The sequence below is a fragment of the Amblyomma americanum genome, chromosome 10 (assembly GCF_052857255.1).
Source record: "Amblyomma americanum isolate KBUSLIRL-KWMA chromosome 10, ASM5285725v1, whole genome shotgun sequence".
NCBI lineage: Eukaryota > Metazoa > Arthropoda > Arachnida > Ixodida > Ixodidae > Amblyomma > Amblyomma americanum.
This window is the reverse complement of record NC_135506.1, coordinates 131988609-132009019: the sequence shown is the minus strand read 5'-3', so window position 1 is coordinate 132009019 and position 20411 is coordinate 131988609. Positions and strand designations below refer to the sequence as shown.

The window sequence follows — 20411 nt, the reverse complement described above, 5'->3', positions numbered from 1 at the left end:
CGCAAGCATTTCGGCAATTTGATTTTGATTGGCTTCTCGCTCCATCGGCGAAACACGGTAGGGGTGCTGGCAGACGGGTCGCGTAGCCGCGTCAGTGATGATACGGTGCCTGGCGAGTGGAGTGCGGCCGACCTTCGAACACGTAGCGAAACAGTCCGCAAAGTCTGCCAAGAGGTCCGACAGAAGATCCTTCTGAACAGATGGCAAGGCCGGATTTATCATGACTTACTGAAGGGCGTGGTGTGGGCCAGCATTCTCTGGAGTGGGTCCTCCCACGGTGCACAAACATGGGACCTCAGCAACGTCGTGAAGGAAGACAAAAGCCGTGCCTCTGACGAAGTGCTGATATTCGTTGGAAAAGTTGGTCAGGAGGACGTTGGTATACGGCTGTCACGGAGTTGGACGAGACCTCGGGCAACAACAAGGCCCCGCTCAAGCAGCAGTGGAGTATGGCCATCTGCCAGGCCCTCGTAGTCGTGGAATAGGTCGTTCCGCACGAGCACCAGGACACTGCACCGCGGCGGCACCGTGACGTCATTCTGGACAATGCGCAGAGGCGTTGCTGCAAGGATCTCGGGAGTCAAAGCGGGCCACAGCCTGTTTGGCCGAGAGCGTGACACGTGCGTCCGTAAAGTCAATCACAGCACCGTTCGCCTGCAGAAAGTCGAGTCCCAGAGTAAAGTCTCTGGAACACTCAGAGAGCACGACAAATTCACCAACGTACGTGAAACAACAAATTCCAACCCTAGCCGTGCACTTGCCAACAGGGGAAATTAAGTGGCCACCACCGGTGCGCATGGGGGTCCCCGTCCACGGTGTAAAAACGTTTTAAGGTCTCCAGCAAAGGCACGGTTCATAACGGAATAATCAACACCGGTATCGAGCAGCGCGGTAACCTCAGTGCAATCAATTGTCACGCGCAAATCGGATGCAGCGTATCGGGTACTGTCGCTGCCTCTCTCTGTCAAGGTATCGTCGGCTAGATGGTTCCGCGATGCAGGATCTTGACAAATCTCGACGTCAGCGGCCTTGCCAGCAGACGTCACTGGTGTTAGTTTTCCCGACGAGGACTGGACGAGCGACGGCCAGCGGAACTACTCTGGCGGCCGGGCTGGGCGCACGATAGCGGAGAGGCGAAGGGGAACGGGACTGGCCCCTTCCAGATTAAACACGGATCTGGCGCGCCCAGAGATGCTCCGCAATCTCAGGCGGTCGTTCACCGTTCTGAGGACAAGGTGCGTCAGGACGGAAACTGCGAAGACCCACTTGGCGGTACGGACAGGCTCGGTAGAGATGACCGGGCTCCCCACAGTGGTAGCACAGAGGCCTACGGTCCGATGTAGGCCACAAATCTCACCTCCGAGGACGTGGCTGAGCTGTAGCAGGGGCAGTTGCATAATATGGGGTGGTGCTACTGACAGAAGACGTCGAGGGAACAGCGGAACCAGATGCGGTTGCGTGACATGTGCCAATGCTGCTCATGACAGGTATCGGAGGAGCGGGACCGTAGCCAGCCGAGCGACGTACAACGGATGCATATGTGGGTCGGGCATCGAACTGGGGCGGCTCTTCGGGAACAGGAGGCGCCTGCGCAACCTGCCACACTTCGTCCCTGACGACTTCTGTCAGCGCTGCCAGGGGCCCAAGCGCAACCGGGGGCGGACGGAACCGTTGGAGTTCCTCCCGGACAACTGACCGAATTAGTTCGCGCAATGTGTCTGTACTGCCGCCTAGGCACGACGAAAAGGTTTCAGGCACAATGCTGTTGATGCCCCGATTGTACTGGAGGGCCCGTTGCTGGAGCGTCGTCTCCATGGTGGTCGCCTCGGTGAGAAATTCCGCTACAGTGCGGGGTGGGCTGCGTACGAGGCCTGCGAAGAGCTCCTGCTTAACTTCTCACATCAGATGGTGAAGCTCCTTCTCCTCAGTCATGTTGGGATAGGCACCGCTTGTATAGACGGGCCATGTCCTCGATGTACATGCGCACACTTTCATTCGTGCTCTGGTGTGGAGAGTGCAGAGCAGTTTCAGCCTTCTCCCGGCGGTCGGCGTTGGGGAATGTAGCCAAGAGACTCTGGCAAAACGTCTCCCAGGTGGGAAGGGTTGTCTCGTGGTTTTCAAACCACGTCCAGACAGATTCTTCCAGAGCAAAATATACGTTGTGGAGCTTGCGCTCGTCGCTCCAGCCGTTGTAGCAGGCGACCCGCAAGAAGGTCTCCAGCCAATCCTCGGCGTCTTCCGAAAACGTCACCGTGAACGGATGGCGGTGTTCGCGGTGGGTGGCAAAAGATCGGCGCCAGGAGCCGGGGGTCAGTGGCCATGGCAGTTGGACTCACCGGGCTAGGCTGGGTCGGCGCCGGGGACCCGGTGTCAGTGGCCATGTCAGTTAGGCTCGGTGGTTGAGGCTGCGTCGTTCTTTTAGGTGGGGGAAGGGGCCCAAATTCAGGAGACGGTCCGCGGATACGGCGGCTGGGTCGCTGGTGGACAGGTGTGAGGTCCGTTGTGATGCTGTGCGGAGTGCGGTAGTCGGGAAGCGTTACCCAGCACTGCTTCACCAAATGTTACTAGCAATTCGAAGGAGAACCTCCGGAGACGAGACGTAAAATTGTGGCGGTCCCTAAGCGGTCCGAGCGCGCGAGCGGGAGAGAAAACATCTTCTTTCTCCACGGATGCAGGCGCTTTTTCTTCTTCTTCCACAAGGGCAGGTATCAACATTTTCCAGCATTCTTTGGACTACTTCCCCACATGCCTGCAGGTTCGTGCTCAGTACATGCAAAATAACTTTGCCACACTCATTTACAGTGATGAGAGCTTGTTCCGAGTATAGTATAGTCCTGCAAATTAGGTGGCAGATGAACACTTCATAAGGTACATTAAAATGGACAGAAATTTAAAATAACTTGAAAGTTTTATTATTGTGAGGGTGCACGAAATTAATTGACTGGGACAGCAGCAAATTGTTCTGATACAGCAAAAATCGACCTTTTTTTCATGACTCTGAGTAAGCTATCAGGGCACAAAGATGTGGCACACATCTCACCTGTTTTTGTATTGAAGCAGGTAAGTTGCACAATGTCGTCGAGAATGTCATCCTGTAGCTTCAGAAGACAGGGCTGACTCTCATTGTCGTCATAACAGACAGCAATGCAATAAAGAGATAACTGATGCCTTGTTCACGCCGAATAAAAAGTTTGATATTTTATACCCTCACCCTGCTGACAAAGCCAGGCCCCTATTATACGTTGTGGACCCTGTTCATTTGGTTAAGTGTGTGAGGAACTATTAGATCAATGAGACAAATCGTGGTACGTATATTTATTACCGTGACTTTTGAAGTGCGCCATCATGAAGTGCGCCATCAGAACGCACTAGGCTAGAGGTGCCGAACACAGTGGCAAGCCAGGCAGAGATAGAGAAGCAACGCGAACGAGAATTGGAAGAGCTCAGGCATAAAATTAAATTGCTCAGATGGCAAAGAGCGAGAGCGCGTCTGAGAATGTTTAGAAGAGGAGAAAATTTCCAAAATTTTCTCGCAAATTTTGAAAACCTCTGCGCAGATGAGCAGGTAGACCAGGGCGACTGGCCACGGATGTTGACGGCCATCCTCCCTTGTGATGTCAGCGCCGTATTAGCGCGGCTGTCCCACGAGGATGCCGACAACTACGAAATGGCAAAAAGAGCCCTCTTCCACTTGTTCGGCATACATACAGAGGCGCACTCTAAAGATCGTAGTGATGGCAGCGGGCGACGCTCCAATCAGGGTGTCAGCGACCAGCCCACGAACCCCGCTTGGTCAGCTAGGGACACAATTGTTGCTCGGAAGAGCAGAGAAAGGGCCGGTTCTAGCACTGATACAGATGCCGCTATGGCAAATGAGGCACAGATTCCGCGCCAGAAAGACTGCGGCGAACTTGTATGTCACCGCACGGAGATAGAGCTTTCCGTCGAAGAGCGTAACGCAGTCACTTGACAGCAGCGTTGAAGCGCCCAGACAGAGCGCAGCGTTAGTTGAAAAGTGCAATGTCACTGTAACCCGGAATGGCAATGACGCTGCTCCGATATCCAGAATTATGGACAGCGAAGTGTTACTTTCTGCGGAGATGCAAATGCTGGCAGAATGTTTTGAGTTGCCGGCGGGTAGTGGCCCACGGATAGCGCCCGCTGACAGTTCGGTTGTAAGCGCAGAATGCGGCTCAGGGCTGCATCGAAACAAAGCGAAGCTCAGTGATGAGGAAATCACAGCGGCTAGTGACCGACCGCAAGAAAATGAGCTACCTTGTTTAGAAGAAAGAGCAGCGGCCGGCTCGTCAGGGAAACCGTCACCTGGTACTGAGAGCAAAGCGCGAGTGGCTTCGCTGCGCGAGAAAAACAGAGAACGCGACAAGCATTTGCCACATGCTACGTCGGCTGCTGGTGTTGAGGCGAAGGCCGGCAGCTTAACAACACGCGACGGCACCGCGAGAACTGATGACAGAAAGGGAAAATCAACAATGGTAGTTTCCCGAAGGCGGCTCCAGGCAAAGAAAGATGTGCGGGTCAAAAGCACCGGAAGTGTGAAAACTAATCAGCAGTGTAACGGCCCGACATCTTCGCCGCGGCACAGGAAATCAGAAAGGCGTCGCGTGCCATACCAACCAACTAAGTGTGCAGGGCGAAAGCCACCTGTTCCATTATGGGACCATGACAGGAGTTGTCGCGAGACAGGTTACGTGTGCGGCGTGCTGCGCAGAAGGGCGCGCAGCTGCCACACAAAAAGGCGACACAGAACGCGCGGCGGTCGGAGGGGGACACAACATGCAAGAAAGAGAGAGAGAGGAGGAAGCGGCCCTGTCCAACACCCTTGCACTGTAAAGTTCCCAGGAGCCACCCGAGATTTCGACGCATGTCTTTGCGAACAAAGGAAAAACAAAAAGAGGAACTAGTTTGGTTCAGCCGACTTCCGGACGTGAGCTGTTGGCGAGGGTTAAGTCATCCAAAATTTGCAGCCATATTGCACTGTATTAAAGACCTGGCAATGTTCTGAGGCTGGCCGCGTGCTGCCTAGCCGGAGGTAGGGGCTGAGCTCAGATCTGATCACTAATGCTCCGTTGGGGACCCTTGCCAGCTGTGCAGGTCAAGTGGACTGACTACTACGAGGCCGACTGGGGCTCTGACGCCCATTCGTGGTGCAACGACCAGCTGCAACCACTTCGTGGCGTCTTCTTGGTGGCGGACGGATTGTTGTGATCGGAGGCGCCGACAGCGGGAACAGACGAGCCCGGCAGGCAGCCATCGAACTATGTTTGACAAAAGGTGCTGTCGTCCTGAGAAGAGGATTAGGAACGGCTCCTGGCGACGGTGAGCTGTGACGAAAGACCTCTCATCCCTTCGTCCGGAGTATGGAATGCGGCATTTCTCCCGAACTGCGCCCTCACGTGGACCGGCAGAAAGACCCGAACAAAGGCGCCGGACCCGCCTCGCTCGCTTGCACCTGCGCGGCCAGACAAAGCGGGGGCGGACACGGCTGATTCATCTTACCCTCTGGAATCCCGGGACCGTCAGGACGCATCTTTCCACGGAGGGGATCACCGCCTACAAAGCCAACGACCTTATGCACATGGTCAACCCGTCGGAAACCACATTCCAGGACGCCTCTTTCCCACGGAGGGGATCACCGCCTGCTAAGCCAACGACCTTATGCACCTGGTCAACCGGTCGGAAACAGCATTCCAGGACCTCAAGGCGCCAGGATTCCTTATCGCCTGTGCACGTGTTTGTGGGGGCGGAGCGGTCACGGGGTTAGGGAAGAGGCTATGAAGAGTGTGTCTGCCCATTGGACGCTTGATCAGCCACCGGTTTCCCTAGCTAGGTGCCTAGGGAATATCCACTGAATTTAAGCCGCGATTTGGCTGGTTTCACGGCACTTCATCTCTGACTTTTGGTCTCCCTGCTTCTCTTGTAAATATTGTTACGTGGCGGCCAGCCGAAGAAAGAGACACGATGATCGATGGCAATGAGATGATTTAATTGCTGCCGGCCTAGCGCGAGCGCTCCTGCCCGCGGCACTGCACAGTTCGTCGTCTTCTTCGTCACACTACTCGGGGCCACCGAGCGATCGTCCCGATCGGCGACAGAGTCGCGCGAAGTGGTTACGGGCTAAAGAGCATGGATGATGGATGGACAGGAACGAGAAAGTGGTGAGGTGCTGGACGCCACGATGAATGAGATGTCTGAATGATTCCTGGTCTTGAAGCTTCCGGTCCGCAGGTCGCCAAGAGCCGACGGTCGAGGCACCAGGGCACGCCGAACGGCCTGGGCAGGGGAACGATGTCTCAGATGTAAGCGCGGTCTCTGGTCGGTGGGGTCGGTAGGTCAGGTCCTTGCGTCGCGTTCAGTTCGCCGTGTTGAGTGGTCAGGGCGGGGGTCGGGGCGGGGGGGGGGGGGGCAACAACGGCGAGGTCGGTTCGGGTCTCAAAGGCTGGGGCACGACCGAGCGACGCACACCAAGAACTCACGGCCAACGACCACGGCTGACGCAGGACGCCGAAGCTCCTTGGACCAGGATGTTGACGGTACCCAGCATTTCCACCAAATGTTACGTGGCGGCCAGCCGAAGAAATAGACACGATGATCGATGGCAATGAGATGATTTAATGGCTGCCGGCCTAGCGCGAGCGCTCCTGCCCGCGCCACTGCACAGTTCGTCGTCTTCTTCGTCACAATATGTAAATAAACCTTCAAGTTTACCAACCCTCCTGAAGGCTTCCCTCCGTCGTCTGCAGAGTTCATCGTCATGCGGTGAAGACCTCGGTCCCGATACCCAAGCATATCAACGTTAAAGAACCCCAGGTGGTCGAAAATTCCGGAGCCCTTCACTACGACGTCTCTCATAGCCTGAGTCGCTTTGGGACGTTAAACCCCCATAAACCATAAAACAATTAGGTTACTGCCATCAAACACCTTTTCGTTAGAAATTCATTCCACCTCATTTTGTTTTGCTTGTTTATGTTGGTGTATTGCTGCATTTATTTTTTTGTACTGCGTCATTGTGTTCCTATTATGTTATTCTGTGTTACTATCTTAGTGTTCTGCCCTATTTCTTGTCAGTTTTTTATCTATTTATTGCCTTCTATCAAGCTTCCTATACATTTGTTCAACCCATTCCGGTACTAGCCCCATAAAAGGGTTGCATTATGTATTGAACAATAAAATGTCCTGATATTCGCATTTGTATGTGTATTTTTCAGTATGCTTTGGAAATTAAACATGTCAGTGTATCGTTGTTTTTTGTGGAATTACATATGTCGGTGTATTAGTATGTTCTCTTATTTGAATGCTGGGAAAATAAATTGTTAATGTGTCACTTGTCGCCCACTCTTGTTACTTTAGTGCACGAGAGCCTGAGCAGCCTTGTGGTGTTGAATAGTAGTCTCAACCATGGACATCTAAAAGGGGTATCATGCTCTTTCAACAAATAAATTACTAAATACTAGGCACATGGTATCTTTAAATGGAGAGACAGTTTTTAATGATTACACTTCTCACCATTCCATACGGCAACAAAATTTGACAGAATTGTGTGGTAAATTATGACACACTGTCAAGAACCTAGCACATCCAACGCAATCCCTTTAGTATTTTGACCTGCTATTCAAATTTGTGAGCGGAATATTCTCGGACGCTCTAAGGTAACTTCAACCTCCAAAGCGCCGAGCTACTCAAGCAGCCGGAGGAAGCAGCAGGCAGGCTAGAGAACGATACGTGACGTCACGGACGGAGCGCACAGACCTTGAAAGTTTCTAGGTGGCTCTGCCTCAGCGCGCCCCCGGGTTGGCACTCCGAATGACCTATACCTTTTCGCGGGAATTTTGTTTTCAAGAGCATCGGTGCAATAACTGACTCGCAAAAATAGGTTAAATGTTGACGTTAAATTATTTACTGCATTATTAATGCTAGCAAACCAGAGTTTTAAACGCAAAAAACATTTCTTGAGAAACAAATTCACAGCCACGATGGACACCAGTCACTACAAAGACCATCCTTATTACATCATTACCAATAATTCACTTTTAAGTTCTTAATTATGCCAATAGTGAGTCCGAATATCCTGGACAATTTGATATCGTACCAGTTTTTGAAGCGCAGAAATAGCCGTTATCTAAAGTGCTTTTTTCCGCGCAAAAACCAAAACTAAGAGCATAAGACGCGCAGGACTCTAATTAAATGCTGCGTCCCCTCGTGAAATGCCGCAGTGCATGTGCTGCAGACATAGATAGCTGAGTTTTCAAGTTTTATTGCGTAAAGAATAAAAGTTCCACTTTCAAATTACAACTTGCACCCGGCATCCAAGCTGGTGAAGTTCTCGCGGTTGTTTTCCTCGATGACTCGAGTCTTCGGCGCGGTTCTGAGGGGTGGCCACGGGCTGCCGTACCCCAGCGGGGGCACTGTGCTGCGGACATCAAAAAAATAAATAAGAAAACAAAGGACGAGGCAGACCGGCGATGCCGATATCTTTTTACTGCGAAAACACCTCTAGCCGCACTTCCCAGATTTTAGCAATGTGTAAAGTCTCTGATTAGCAACTGCTAAAGGCTCACTGGGACAATGGATACCTCATTCGCGCTGCGAGTATGCGGTGGCGTCCACATTAAAAAATTCTGGCAGTTATGCGCCTTTCTTTTCTCAAGACCAGGAGAAGGTAAAGACTACGTTGACTTCAACAGCGGATCTAATCCACAACGAATCTATCTTGAGAATACAGGGCAATACCGAAGAATACGTCAGCCCACAAAAGTGAAGGCAGAAGAAAAGCCCGGAGAGACTACATCCGCCAAACAGTGGGATGGAGTGCTTGTCGCACCAATCAGTATGAGGCCGGCACGATTAAGGAAATGATTTATTTACTGTCTGAAGTGCTAGAACGCATGATGGTGTGCAGCCGAACGGCGCGTGATGCAGGAACGAGGTGGGAGCTTAATTCGGCTGCACTTCGACGTCATCATCTTCGGCGGCTGGTGCTGCTCCAGCTGCGTAAGGCAGCTGCTGCTGCTGCTACAGTAGGCCCCCTCGCTAGTGAAGGAGTCCGGTTAAGCTGGGAGCCGGAACGATACTTTCCGCTTCTGAGGAGTTACAGAGAAAGATGGCGGAGGGGGCTAGCCGGCCTGTTGGGCATTGAAAGCACACGTGAGGGTCCAGTGGGCGGGGCGTCCTCTATGAAGGCTGGCTTCAAGCGGTCGATTGAAGTGGTGTCAGTTCGCCCATGAATGTCGACGATGAAGAACTTCGATGTTTTTTCCAGTACATGGAAGAGGCCGTCATAGGGGCGCTGAAGCGGCTTGCGCAGTCTTGGCGAACACAAACGTGCGTGCAAGTCGCTAATTCGGATGGAACATGTGGGGGTGGTCGAGACTGGCGTCGGAGACGTGGCGCTCAGAGATGACGGCAAAAATAGTGGAGCTACGTCACGTAATCTGTAGTGTCGGGACTTGTAGACGACTATGTAGACTCGAGGATTTCACCAGGAATGAGCGGGGGTAAGCCGAAGACAAGTTCTCTCGGCGTGCAACGAAGGTCTTGTTTAAGAGTTGCACGGAGGCTGAGCAGAACGAGTCGTAGGCAGGCAGTCCAGTCGGTGGTGTCGAGTTGTGCTTTGAGGGATGTTTTTAGCGAATGATGGGAGCGTGCGATCATGCCGTTGGCGATGGGATGGTAAGCAGTAGTTCTAATTCGGGCAGTTCCAAGTGAAGTCATAAGGTTACTAAAAAGCGAAGACTCAAACTGGGCGCCACGGTGAATGGAGATGGTCGAGGGAACACCGTTCCGGGGGACCCAGCCGGCGACGAAGGTTCTGGCGATGGTGTCACTGGTGGCGTCAGGCAAAGGGGACACTTCGGTCCAGCGAGTAAATCGATCGATGCAAGTAAGAATTTATGACTGTACAGCGGCAGGTGGCCAGGGACCCAAGATATCGATGTGGACGTTGTCAAAACGAGCTGACGGCGGGGAAAACAAGCTGAAGGGAGAGGTCGTGATTCGCTGAGTTTAAGACAGCAAGCAAGGCAGACACAGGCCCAGGCACGCACGTCCTTGTTAATGCAGGGCCAGACGTAACGTTTTTTGAGGAGATGCTGCGAGGCGCGAATTCGGGGTTGGGAAAGGCCGTGGAGGGCGTCAAAGACAAGGCGATGAAAGGCAGAGAGGACCAAAGGGCGAGGTGTGCCTGCCAAAGTGTCGCAGATGATCGGGACAGGGCACGAAGGGAGGAGAATTTCACGGAGAACCAGCGAGCCGGGGTCCTTGCGAAGGTCGAGAACTTCCGAGTCATGTTGCTGCGCTTTCGAGAGGGCGGCAAAGGCGACGTTCGGTGATGGAGCAGCAGAGGCGAAGGAAGCAATAACACGTGACAAAGCATCCGCCGGGGCATTGTCAAGACCTTGCACATGTCCGATGTCGGTCGTGAATTCTACCACGTACGAAAGGTGACGAATTTCACGGGGCGAGAATTTACCGGTTCCCGATTTCATGGCAAAAATGAGTGGTTTTTGGTCGGTGGCGATGTGGAACTGCTGACCTTCTAGGAGGTGCTTGAAATGCCACACGGACATGTACATGGCAAGAAGTGCAAGGCCGAAAGTACAGTAACGGCTCTCGGCAGCGGAAAGCTTGCGGGAGAAAAAGGATAGAGGTCTCCAAGAACCATCCACGAGCTGATATAGCACGAGCTAGTGTAGCTGGCGTAGGCGTCGGTCATGAGTCGTAGGGGTACATCAGGGCGCGAATGGGCAAGGAGAGCGAGGTCGGATAATTTCGGTTTGGTAGTCTGGAAAGATTGCAGAGCAGCTGAAGACCATGTCAATTGTACAGAGTTTGTTTTCTTGCCTTGAATGATGTCCGTCAATGGTGTGAGGCCTGCAAAACAATAAGAGATGAAACGGCAATAAAAATTGATAAGGGCCGAGAAATTCACGGAGCTTGCGGATTGAGGCGGGCTGCGGAAAGTATTAAAAGGCCTGGACTTTTGATGGGAGAGGCCGGATGCCGCATCGATTGACACGGTGACTAAGGAAGTCGAGCTCTGACATCACGAATTCACATTTTGCTCTGTTGATCATCAGGCCGTTGTCAGAGAGACGTTGAAAAAGCAGCCGGAGGTGTTGAAAGTGCTGCTCCGTATCGCAACTAATTACGAGGAGGTCATCGATGTAGGCCATGCAGAAAGGTAGACCCCGTGTAACTGTGCTCACGAAGCGTTTAAGTGTATGGCCAGAGTTACGGAAGCCAAATGGCATGTGGAGGTATTCGAAGAAGCCACATTTTGTAATGATTGCAGTTTTGGGTACATTGGATGGTTCTACAGGAATTTGGTGGTAGGTCATGAGGAGATCGATTTTAGAGAAAATTGTGGCGCCATGCAGCGCGGAGGTAAAATCCGCGATGTGAGGTAGGGGATAACGGTCCGGAACAGTAGCGTTGTTAAGGGCGCGGTAATCACCCCAGGGCCGCCAGTCCCCTGGGGATTTCTTCGGTACCATGCGCTAGATGAAGGTCGGATAATGCCGAGCTCCAGCATTTATTCTAACTCGTTGAGGGCGATCTGTAAACGGTCTGGAGCAAGGCGACGGGCTCCAGCATGTGTGGGCGGGCCAGTGGTCAAAATATGATGCGTGACTGGTGTTTTTCGGGCAATAAGAACTTGGAAGGACGGAGCAGAGAAGGGTATTCATCCAGGAGGATCTCGTAGGCAGACTGAAGTGGGCTGGGTATACTTGCAAGCGGTTCTCGAAGATGGAGGCCCTGAACAGGGAGGTTCGTCTCGGCGTCCACGAGACACTTGCTGTGTATGTTGACCGGCAGATTGTAGTGGCGCAGGGAATCAGCTCCGAGGATTGGGTAACGTACTTCCACGACGAGGAAAACCCATTGGAAGACACGTCGGAGGCCCAAATTGAGTGTGAGAGCATGTTCGCCGTACGTAGCGATGGGGATGAGGTTTGCGGCTTGTACCGAGAGGCCAGTGCGGAGAGAAAGTGATGATGTAACACTTGAGGCGGGGGCGCTCACCTCTGCTCCGGTGTAGATGAGAAAGCGGAGGCCCGATATGTGGCCGCGAATGAAGAATAAGCGGCTGTTCTCCGGGGTGACACCACTTGCCGCTTCTAGTGGTGTCGTGGAAAGTTTCCCTGGAAGCGACAGCGAGTGGTACACCGACGCGCTGCTTCACCAAAGGTGGGGTGATACCAGCACTCGCTGGTTTGAAGAGGTGGGGTAGCACTACGTCGGCAAGGTGAGGTCTGGCGACGGGAAAGCGAGAAAGAGTGGGAGGTCGACAGTGCGGTGATTTGGTTGGAGAGATGCATGGAAGTCGTCACGGAGGCTCTGAAGGTCCACGCGGGAGGAAAGAGATGGTGGTGTGGTGGAAGGCTGCGAGTCTGCGCCGAGAAAAAATTGTGGAGTAGGAACGTTCATGACGGAGTCCGCCAGCTCAGCGAGCTTCTCCAAAGACAACCCCTGGGCGGGCACAAGCACCACGCGGACCCACGACGACAAGCGCTGAAGGAAAATCTCACGGAGGAAGGCTTGGTCGAAGGTGGCAGCCTTCTCTCAGGTGCTGCTGGAGCGGCCGCACCAACTGTGTAGGTTTTTGGTCCCCCAGTTCTTCGGAGGAGATGAGCTGCTGCAGGCGGCGACGTTCCGAGACGGCTGTTCGCTTGATGAGCTCCGCAGCCAACATGTCAAACGGGGCCGCGGCGGGCGGACGGCGGCAATCTCAGATTGAAGCGACTCAGCGACTTCATGAAACTTCTGTGCCTGGGTGGTGATGCGGCAGATAGTGAACTGGCTGTTAACCTGAGCGAGTCAGCGTTTAGGATCGGCAGTCGAGAACCGGGGAAGGTGAAGGGACAGCGCAGAGACTGCGGTGGAGGGTCCGCCACCGGGCATGGCGGAGGCGTTGCCGTCGGCGTTGGCCATGGTGGGAGCTGGTGTTCCAGCGGATGTCCGGAGTAACCAGTTTGCCGTACCAATCAGTATGATGCCGGCGCGATGAAGGAAATGATAACTCGATGAAGTGCTGGAACGTATGATGGCGTGCAGCCGAACGGCGCATGACGCCGGCACAAGGAGGGAGCTCAATTCGGCTGCACTTTGGCGTCATTATCTTCGGCGGCTGGTGCTGCTCCTGCTGCGTAATGCCGCTGCTGCTACAGGCTAAGGCACTCTACGTAGACACAGCTATGCACCCAAACAAGTGAAGGCCTACAGCAGTCGGGGAAGTAGTGAACGCTAATCTCCAAGGAATCACGAGCATGATAACTCACGGAATGCGCAGTCACCGAGGCCGAAACCGCAGCGACTGCACTAGCCATTCGGCACGGGGATACCACAAACCGACATCTAACATATTCACTGACTTGCAGGCAACATACTGGCCCCTTTTAGCAGGACCAATACACAAGGTGTCTCCACAAATCAAACTGCATGAGCTCTTGTTACCCTTTGCTCAAACACCAAATCACCTGGATACCTGCGCACTCAGGACTCGAAGGTACCGAGATCGTGGATGGCATAGCTCGAGGACACACATACCCAGGAGGCTGCACACAGAATCACGCCGCCGAACTAGACAACACATCAATGTCTACAGCCCACGTACACCAAATTGCAATACTTTCGCTCAATGCGCCAACTCCAATCCCCACCACACAAGGGGCTGGGGGCACAGGAGACTCGGGACTGGAGGCAACTTTAAACCAACATTTTTGCGAAATTTACATAAATACACCATAATAATCCCTGAACACACCAGTTACGCGTGCCCGTGGTGCGACGAGAGGCCCAGAGAATACCACATCACGTGGGGCTGCAGGAGCGACTTATAAGACAACCTAAAAACACACTACACGAAGGAGTAGTTGGGAGCCGCTCTGTCCAGTTCTCATCGAAGAACAACAGCCATGGCCAATGGAGCTCTGAAATAAGGCCAACGCCCGAACCAGAAGACTTCGTCTTTATTTTCAATTGTCAATAAAAGATTCTGCAACTACATGAGGATCCGAAAGGCGCTTAACTGTATACCTGGGTTGGAGGACACCTCAGTCGCGCTTATAGGTAGGCGGCGGTGGTCTCTATTCGCAAAAAAAATTTCTGCAATTAAGTCTGCTTTTGTGGAAGAATGCAAAATCATAGAACTTTCTTGAACACGGATTTTTTTCATGACAGCAGTACGTGTTTTACTTTTTAAGTTTTTTGTCAATATTTTTATTTTCTAATCTTATTTTCATAATTTTTATTTTCTTCATTTTATTTGCGTTTTTATTTCCCTTTGTTTCTGTTTTCTTCTTATTGTTTTTCCGCACATTTCTTTTCATTCATTTTTACTGTTTTTTGCTTTTATATTGTTTATTTTGATGACGTCACCAGATTGATTCATGGCGACAGTGTGACACTTTTCTGTGAACATCCCCACTAGCCAGTCATGAGCCTATAAAGGCGTTCGCCTAAAATGCGCTTTAGCGAAATATTTCGAGCTTAGACATGCTAAACCGCCGAGCGTTTTTAAAGCGAAGCTTCACAACTCCCCTCCACAGCTTCGCCGCCGTGTGCACGCATTTGACCTTGAACCGAGGAGAAACCACGTAGCAGCTATGACGTCACTCAGCCGTTGCCTTCACCGAAAGGGAGCGCTCGCCTGTGTTTATATAGGACTTTGGCGTTCAGTATTCATTGGCGGTGGCAACGTTCTTGACTCCGATGATTTTGAGAAAAGGAAGGTATCATAAGAGGCTCCCTGAGTCAGTGGACGCACCCGCCGTGGTGGCTGAGTGGTTAGCGCGTGAGGCTGCCATGCGCCCACTGCCATGCGCCACAACAACAAGGCCATTCTTGCCCTCGTCCTTAAGGGAACCTTTAACAACGTCCGTCACAGCAGAATCCTGGCCAAATTGAGTGCCACCGATTGTGGGCACAAGGCATTCGCCTATGCATGAGACTTCCTCTCGAAGCGTCAGGCCCTCCTCAAGAACGAGGACGACGAATAGGGGTGATACACAATGGGTACACAGGGCACACCCCAAGGAGTGGTCTTGTCATCGCTTCTCTTCAACATTGCGATGATGCGGCTTCCCTACCAATTGGCCCGCGTGGAAGGCATCCAGCACTCACTCTAGGCGGATGATATAACGATTTGGACTACGGAAGGAAACCTTGGGGAAATAGAGGACTGCCTCCAGCGGTCCGCGCCATAGTCGGCTCCGGTCTCCAATGCGCCCCCGCGAATTCAGAACTTCTGCACATCAGAGCCAATCCAAAAGACAAGAGTTTGCGAGTCCACTTGATGGGGCTATAACCCCACAGCAACTGCTACCTTGGTCGACGAAAATAAAGTTTATCCTCATCCTCCTCCTGCGAATCTCTCTGACTGGATGTCCTTTCAGAGGTCGAGGAGTCCGCATACTGGGTCTGTTCATCCATAACACGCTCAGCCAGGAACCCATTACTGCCAAACTCAAGCGCGTAGGCAAACAGGTCGCAGGTATGATCCATCGCGTTTCTAACAAACACGGCGGGTTGCTCCTATCAGGAATTACGGGAAGCCCACCTCGTGAACCTATATACGGGGCCCTCACGGACGGCTCCTGGGCGCCGCCTTCTAGACAACTTACACATCCAACACACAGGCATACCAGAGGGGACGGATAACATCCCGGGGCTGTGGCGCCATATGCTCTGGGTGGCTCCGCTCCCGCCTAACATGGGCACAACTTCACATGGAGGCAGACGTCAAGCGTGGGGTCGCATGCTTAAGAGGCAATATGGACCTAGAAAGAGCGTCTACTACGCAGACATCATAGGACCGGCATCCACGGGATTCTAAACGGCTGCCGTAGTCCACCGGGGAATGAATATCGATGGGCTATCCTTTCAGGCTCCAAATTAAACGCGAGCGGAGGAAGTTGCTCTAGCTCTAGCTGCCGCGGACCCAAAATCAAGAACAGCCATTACAGATTCTCGCCGTGCTTGTGAACGCTATCTAACAGGGGAAATATAACCTCTTGCCTCCCAATTCCTAGACGGGCTGCCGCCAATCCAACTCAGACAAACATACTCTGGGCTCCTTGCCACCAGGGTCTATGAGGCAATGACGTTGCTGATGCGGTCACACGAGCGCTTACACACCGGGATCCTTATCCTAGGTCTCGTGGCTCAGAAGCTCATCAACCGCTTTTGCAGTTTCACGAAATTTTATTTCACTATTGCGACAACCACCGCCTCTACCTGCCCCCTGGCAAGGGGTTGAGTAAGGCGGAGGAGCAAACTCTACGGTGCCTGCAGAAAGGAACTCTTCTCTGTCCTGCCGTAGTAAAACACTTTGATTCCAACATAGATGGGCGTGGCACGCACTGTGGAGAGATCTGCTATATATTTCACATGGTGTAGGGATGTACTCAGAATCCTCACTTTCCCCCTTTCCCCACCCCAACCCGGGAGGCATGGGAGACTGCTCTCCTCAACTGCTCCACACTGGAGTCCCAAAAGGCTCTGGTTAAGCGGGCGCAAGACGGGGCCTCGTCGTGGGGCGTCACGGACTGAAGACACCTGCCGTATTCTGACTACCAAACTCTCTTCTTGAGCATTAAAAAGTTTTTCATCACCACCATCTATTCCTTTCCCTACCTTCGCACAACGAAACAAAGCGTGGCACGAATCGGCGGCATCAGTAGAAAGGTTACAATGCGAGCACTGGATTTCCAAGTGGTCAGGCCCAACGCTAGGTTGTCTGCGTTGGGGGTGCTCGACTCCTACAAGGAGTTACCCAAGGCCCACCTTGTGAACTAGTATACTGGACTCTCGCAGACGGCATCCGGGCGCCGCCTGCTAGAACGCCTGCACATCCAACACGAGTGCACTCCAGAGGATACATGTCTGATTCCGGAACTATGGCGTCAAAAGCTCTGGGTCCTTCCACTCCCGCGCAACATGGACACGCGGACACAAGAAGGCAGACGAAAGGCTCGTGCCCGAATAGCAATACGGATCCAACTGATCAAGTTCGGGGCTCGTGCCCCGAACAGCAATACGGATCCAACGTTGAGGTGGCAGTGCCGTCACCCATTGGATTCTTCACGGCCGTAGCAGCTCACTAGGACCAACAAGCTAACTGCCTCTGATTCATCGGCCTCCAAATTCAGCGCAAGCCGAGCAGGTAGCCAGTGTGCTTGCCGCCTCGGACCCTAATTTGAACGCAGTCATTACAGATTCGCATCGAGCCTGTGAACACTACCTGGTTGGTGACGTTTCACCTTTCGCCTACCATATTCTACAGCTGGTAGCAAGGAAATCGGACCCTTCACCCAAACGCATAGGTTGGGCTGCGGGCCATCAGGGTCTTAAAGGTGACGAGGTTGCGGACGTGGCCGCCCGTGCGCATATCCACCAGGCACCTCATCCAAGCTCCTCTGGCTCAGAGGTTATGCAACAGCTTCTGCGCTTCAGGAAATTCTTCAATTCTACTCCGAATGGCGTCGGCTTTTCCCGATCCCCGATAAGGGCCAGAGCAAAGCCGATGAGCGAACTCTCAGGCGCCTGCAGAGCAAAACTTTGCTGTGTCCTGCAATACCAAACCATTTTGACCCCAAAATTGATGGGCGCTGCGCTTACTGTGGAAAGATGTTCGGTACCTTCCACATGGTTGGGGATTGTCAGAAGAATCCTTACGTTCTCCTAAACCCTTCCCGTTCCCGAGAGGCATGGGAAGCAGCCCTGCTCAACTGTTTGGGGCTGGAGTCTCAAAAAGGGCTCTATTCCAACGGGTGCGAGTAGCGGCCTTGTCCAGTGAGTCCCTGACTAAGGGCTCCGTCTACGTAAAGGGTCATTTTTGAACTGCTAATCCTCTTCACTATATAAATTTTTCGCCACCACCACCTAGTAGACCTATCAAAACACAGATGCTGCTCCACACTGGCACTCGTAGACGGCTGCGGTTCCATCAGACCTGTTCAGAAACGAACGACACTACTCTGACGCAGAAAGTGCCTACGCGCGCTCTATCTGCCAGGCCAGCGCCTTTCATGGTGAAGAGGTGTTTCAGTTGGTCAAATAAAAATGAAAATTGATTTTTGGGGATGGCGCAGTATCAGTCTCACATATCGGCGTGCACCTGAACCGCGCCGTAAGGGAAGGTATAAAGGAGGTACTAAGAAAGGAAGAAACGCGGCCGCCGCGGTCGCGTTCTAACACGGGTACTCCGGATCAGTAGCCCAGCAGCCTAATCATTGAGCCACCGTGATGGGCGCGCTGCCTACCCAGTGTCCGGAACGAACTCAAGACACAAGCAGCGTCTAGTTGCCCGATACACTATAGCTTTCGCTCTCTGACCAGGTTCAACAGTAGTTAAACCGCGCCTAATTTTTTTTTATTTCAGAACCTTTGCTTACGGACCTTCTAAACACCGGATACTCAGTGGCAGCGTGACTGATGTGGTTTCCAATCATTATTCGCCGTAATTTACGAAGACTGTGTATGCATGGTTGCTAGACTATACGCTCTCCTCTATTATTCGAGTGATGGTGTGAATATGGTCGATTCTCATTTAGCTTTTCCGAAACACAGCCTGGCCGTTTGCTGGGTTGAAGTGTAAGGTTGATCTTATTTGTGCAAAATATCCTGGCACCACCGTACGTACGTTCGTACTTGTACTGTTTCCTAGCAACAGCAACGACACGATAAGTGAAAATGCGTATAAAAACACAGTTACCTCTAATTTAGCACGGCCAAATCCAAGTTTGACCATACCTAACACGATGGTGACCTCCAAGGATGGTCGGGATAATTGCCAAAATTTTGGCCTGCGCTACCTCTGAAATTTTACCTTGGCCGATTTGTACCAGAGCAGGAGTTTCTGGGCTCGAAAATTTTCGCGGAGGCCGCGTTTCGATTGAGGGGAAACGCAAAAGCCGCCCGTGTGCTGCGCGATGTCAGTACAAGTTAAAGACCCCCAGGTGGTCGAAATAATTTCGCACCCGCCGCGCTGGCTCAGTAGCTAAGGCGCTCGTCTGCTGAGACATTGTCCCGGATTCGAACCAGACCTAGGCGGCCGTGTTTGGATGGACGGGAAAGGCATAATTGTGCCTCCAATCCACGTTGTGAAGGTGGTTGGGCAGCGAAGCTTTAAAACGACACCGAATCACCCATTGAGAGGTCACTTGGAGATTCACACACGTGGCTCTAGGAAGAATGAAAGCAGAGACAAGTAAAATGCAGAAAAAAGTTTAGTACTGCGCGAATTAGACACGACAGGAGAACAGGAACAAACACGACAACACTGCAACACTAGTTCGTTCTGCAATGAACCAACTAGACCGCAAGAACATTCTACAAGTGAAATGTACTTGAGCTTAAGTGTTTTTCTCATGACGACGACGAAACGGATATTTCCTTGGACGGTAGAGGTATACAGATTGGCTGTAAAAAACATTGCTAGTGTTTTGACTCTGGTTAACAGTGCTCGAGAGAGAAAAGCTGCGGCTACATTTGTTGTCGAGCGACTGGCAGTTTCCGCACTGGGGAAGCCATACTGACTCAGACACAGTAGTAGACATTTTTTTATTTGTTAAACATCTCATTTCGTTCGAAACTACATTAAAGGCGCTCAAACAAGACAGTATATATTTAATATAGCTTCGGTAATATTTACAACTGTATTATTGCATGTTGTATGCGGAGATATGGAAGCAAATCCAGTTCCAAACGACGCGCAAATACTGCGTATAATTTCAGAAAGCAAAACTTTTAAAAAGACTTTTTTTGGAAAGAAATGGCGCAATGTGAGACAGGCGCCATTTCCTTTCCTTAAAACCGATTTTCATTTTATTTTCATTGTAGAGTTCCTAGTAAACCCTAGAGGGAAAGCTAGCGGATCTTCACTTCATCAAAAAATTATCTTCCATGGTTTGCTAAGTTTGGCGGCATGAAGAGAAAGCCCTCTCTCGCCATGGGCAAATTCGGTGCTTGTCTGCTTTTCTGCCTATTTATTGCAATATACAGTTACCATATTTTACAATAGGTCATACTAATTACAAAACTTTTTGTTGCAACATATAATTTGCGACAATTTGTATTTTTGCAGTCGTAGTCATGTTTTAGGGCCAAGCCAAGTGCGCCTTGTTGTCTTCCCGGCATTCCAACGGTGGATGAAGGGCTCTTTCCTGGCTCCTTCGGAAACTTGCATAGACGGAGGCGCCAGCTTTCCCTCTGGATAATATTTAGAAACTCCGCGATTTTCCTCCCCTTACGAGTGTGGTTCCGGTGTCCTCCGAGATATGTGAGAGAGGTGTCATTTCCTTGTTTGACCTGTAGCAGCATTCAAAGTCAAACTTGAGGCCAACTACCTCCGCTCTCCACGCAAGCGTCGCATCGATCACACCTACCGTTCCGCT

The 20411-nt window shown here is 52.0% G+C and overlaps 1 protein-coding gene across 1 annotated transcript in view; it reads right to left on the bottom strand.

The window, feature by feature from the left end:
* Positions 1–8304: 8304 nt before the first annotated feature.
* The window catches only part of LOC144108718 (cholinesterase-like), a 100921-nt gene continuing 88814 nt past the window's right edge, over positions 8305–20411 (bottom strand). Inside the window, exon 6 of the mRNA XM_077641887.1 lies at positions 8305–8428. Coding sequence (XP_077498013.1) covers positions 8305–8428 — 124 coding nt within the window. The remainder of the gene's footprint in view (positions 8429–20411) is intronic.